The sequence below is a fragment of the Rutidosis leptorrhynchoides genome, chromosome 4 (assembly GCF_046630445.1).
Source record: "Rutidosis leptorrhynchoides isolate AG116_Rl617_1_P2 chromosome 4, CSIRO_AGI_Rlap_v1, whole genome shotgun sequence".
Lineage (NCBI taxonomy): Eukaryota > Viridiplantae > Streptophyta > Magnoliopsida > Asterales > Asteraceae > Rutidosis > Rutidosis leptorrhynchoides.
The window spans coordinates 536,655,531-536,658,183 of record NC_092336.1 but is presented as its reverse complement, the minus strand read 5'-3'; the positions used below and the strand labels follow the sequence as shown (position 1 = coordinate 536,658,183).

Sequence of the window (2,653 nt, the reverse complement as noted above, 5' to 3'; positions counted from 1 at the left end):
TTATCCACCAAACAAAAGAATCGAAAAATCAAATACAAATCCATCAATACATCCTGTGATTACAAAAAAAAAGGAAAAAAAAAAAAAATACAATCATACAAACAACAATAGGAAAAAAAATTTCAACATCGTACTTAACTAACATAGAAACCATGTAACCTGGATACAGTTGGAATACGATATAGATTTCTGTGGATTGCGTAATAGAGACTGATAAGCAAGCCAGGATAGAAATACCTTAGAATTCTCTCTACACTCTCAAAGTTTAAGTCATGTCGAGATATACGGTACCCTGTTCTCGCCCCATTAAACTTCGCCCTGAAGAAGGTTTTTATCGTATGTCCAAAAATGTTCCTGATAAATCTAAGCAAGCTAGTCAAAGAAAACTTATCATACTCATACAGGATTGTATTTCCATCAACCTTAATCCTTTCCAAAGCTTTAATAACACTCGGATGAAAAACTTTACTCCAATCACCACAATTATAACAGTTTTCGACATCGTTTGCATATTGCCAACTCCCGCGGTCCTCAAACAATGAGTTGCTGACTTCTATAAAGAAATTTATACGCTTCTCCGGGCTCCAAAGTGAAGGATGACCCATTAACCAAGGAAGCAACTTTATGTTAACGTCATCGATCCCAACTAGTATCCTACATTTCCAAAAAAACAGTTTAGTAAATTTGTACGCGTATAAAAATTGCATGTGTATAAAATGAGATAGACACCTACCTTTCTGATGGATACAAAAGTTTCGAAATAGCATCATGAATTTCTGGAAGGTAATTTCTCAAAGATTGCAAATTTCGAAAAAGTTCATCTACATCGAGCCCACCGAGGCTGTTGCGTTCGTTAGTGAATACATGACGCCCGTTGGTAAAAATATGAAGCTCGTTCCTTGCCAAGTCAAAGTAATCCGAATCTAATATAAAAAAATAAACAATAACTTAATAATCAGTGGCGAAACTTGGAAATTTTCATTAGGAGGGCCACAAAAATATGGCCACTACAATAAATATGCGTTCACATCCGCAAAATGTATACTTTAATGAGAAAAAAACCTTATAACATGACTTGGTGGGTTTCTAAATTCATCATGATCGAATACTAATTACTCTATTCGTGTCATTGTAAGTGTCCATGTTACTTTATTCATCTTAAATAACCTAGAAATACACAAAAAAAAAAAAAAGAAAAGAAAAAAAAAAAAAAACTTCGATCAATATTAATTATGTGATACATCTTTAATCCTTCAGAATCATATCATACAAATTGTGAAAGAAGCACTACAATAAAGTTTATTAACATACTCCGTATCACATTGGCATATAAAAAAAATTAAGTGTAACCCAAAGAGATTATTTTTGCTGATCATTACTTTTGTAATTATTTATTCGCTGAGCCCCCAAGGACTACTTTTACCGACTATTAAGAAATTAAGATGGAATAGAATATATTTTTCTTGTTACATGTTTAAGTATCATATGTTTGAGAGGGCCACAAAATAAAATAGTAAACTTAGTCTTTAAAAAATCATCAACTTTGTGCTATTTACCCAAACTCTTAGGGTGGCCATGGCCCTCTCATGCTATAACTATGTTCCTGGTACAGGTATTTATATAACTCATACATAGCCTAGCCTTCCTATTTTAGTGTAACAAACATCAGCAAGCTATCCGATATCTATGGAAACTATCTGCTGACTTATTAAGTGACTATCTATACAATTGTCACATGTGTAAATACTAAACTAAATGTAGTACAATAACTATGCAGGCACAAGAGAGTACATATCATACACACTCATAGGAAGGCTTTACTTATATTCAGAAAAACTAACAAGAAGCAAAAAAATAAAAAATTGGTAAGCGATATACCTCTAGATTCCGGGTCCAGTTCCTTACAACGGGTCATACCACCAATCTTTACACAGTTATTGGAAATTAGGATCTTACAGGGGTTCAAATCAGCATGAGCTTTTTTATTAGAGTGAATATGATGAACTGCCTGTAACATCCCCTGTATTAGATTTTGCCATCTTAAAGTATATCTTGTTTCCAAGATTACGTTATGGTGAACATCCTTGAAAACATTTCTAACGTAATCATGAAGATTGCACTCGCACAGTTGAAATGCAAGATGACAATCATCATCATCATCATCATCATCTATAAAACTCACACCCCGCATAGGAACAATATGTGAACAATCTTCAGCCATCAAGACATCGGGACTGATATCTAAAAATTTCCAGTTCGGCATTTTCTTTACTGCAACTTGCCGTTCTCTGAAAGTACCTTGCACAACCTTATCGTTTGATCCTAAACTTACGTCTGTTACTTCAATGGTGTTGAACTTTATATCCAAACTCTTCTTATGATAACTACAACAACAACAACAATGAAAAAAGAATTGGTCAATTTTAAATTGAACAAAAAACCAAAATATCACAAGAAACATGAAATACAACACGAAATTGTAATACAAGAAAATGAACAATTAAAAGAAAAAGGATTCAAGCGCGTAAATTACATACCTAGTGTCTGCCATTGGAGAGCTAGTGATTTTCGTAATCCGATTATAATCCCTGATAGAATTCGAAGAAGAAAAAGGGTTTAGGAGATATTAAACCCTAATCGGAATGAGTGTATC

At 33.4% G+C, this 2,653-nt stretch overlaps 1 protein-coding gene across 1 annotated transcript; it reads right to left on the bottom strand.

Moving 5' to 3' along the window:
- LOC139842605 (uncharacterized) lies at window positions 1-2,263 on the bottom strand. Its single transcript, XM_071832725.1, has 4 exons — window positions 1,879-2,263; window positions 734-923; window positions 152-654; window positions 1-53 (listed from the first exon to the last, which is right to left on the bottom strand). Exons 1-4 carry the CDS (start codon window positions 2,261-2,263, stop codon window positions 1-3), a joined length of 1,131 nt encoding a protein of 376 aa, XP_071688826.1.
- Window positions 2,264-2,653: the final 390 nt, after the last annotated feature.

What these genes read in the sequence shown, in the direction of transcription:
- LOC139842605 (XM_071832725.1), bottom strand. Translation starts at nt 2,263, where the DNA reads ATGCCGAACTGGAAATTTTTAGATATCAGTCCCGATGTCTTGATGGCT. An exon ending in ACTGGACCCGGAATCTAGAG is followed by an intron (nt 924 to 1,878) that starts GTATATCGCTTA and finishes TTTTTATATTAG; the next exon opens with ATTCGGATTACTTTGACTTG. An exon ending in AACTGTATCCAGGTTACATG is followed by an intron (nt 54 to 151) that starts GTTTCTATGTTA and finishes TTGTAATCACAG; the next exon opens with GATGTATTGATGGATTTGTA.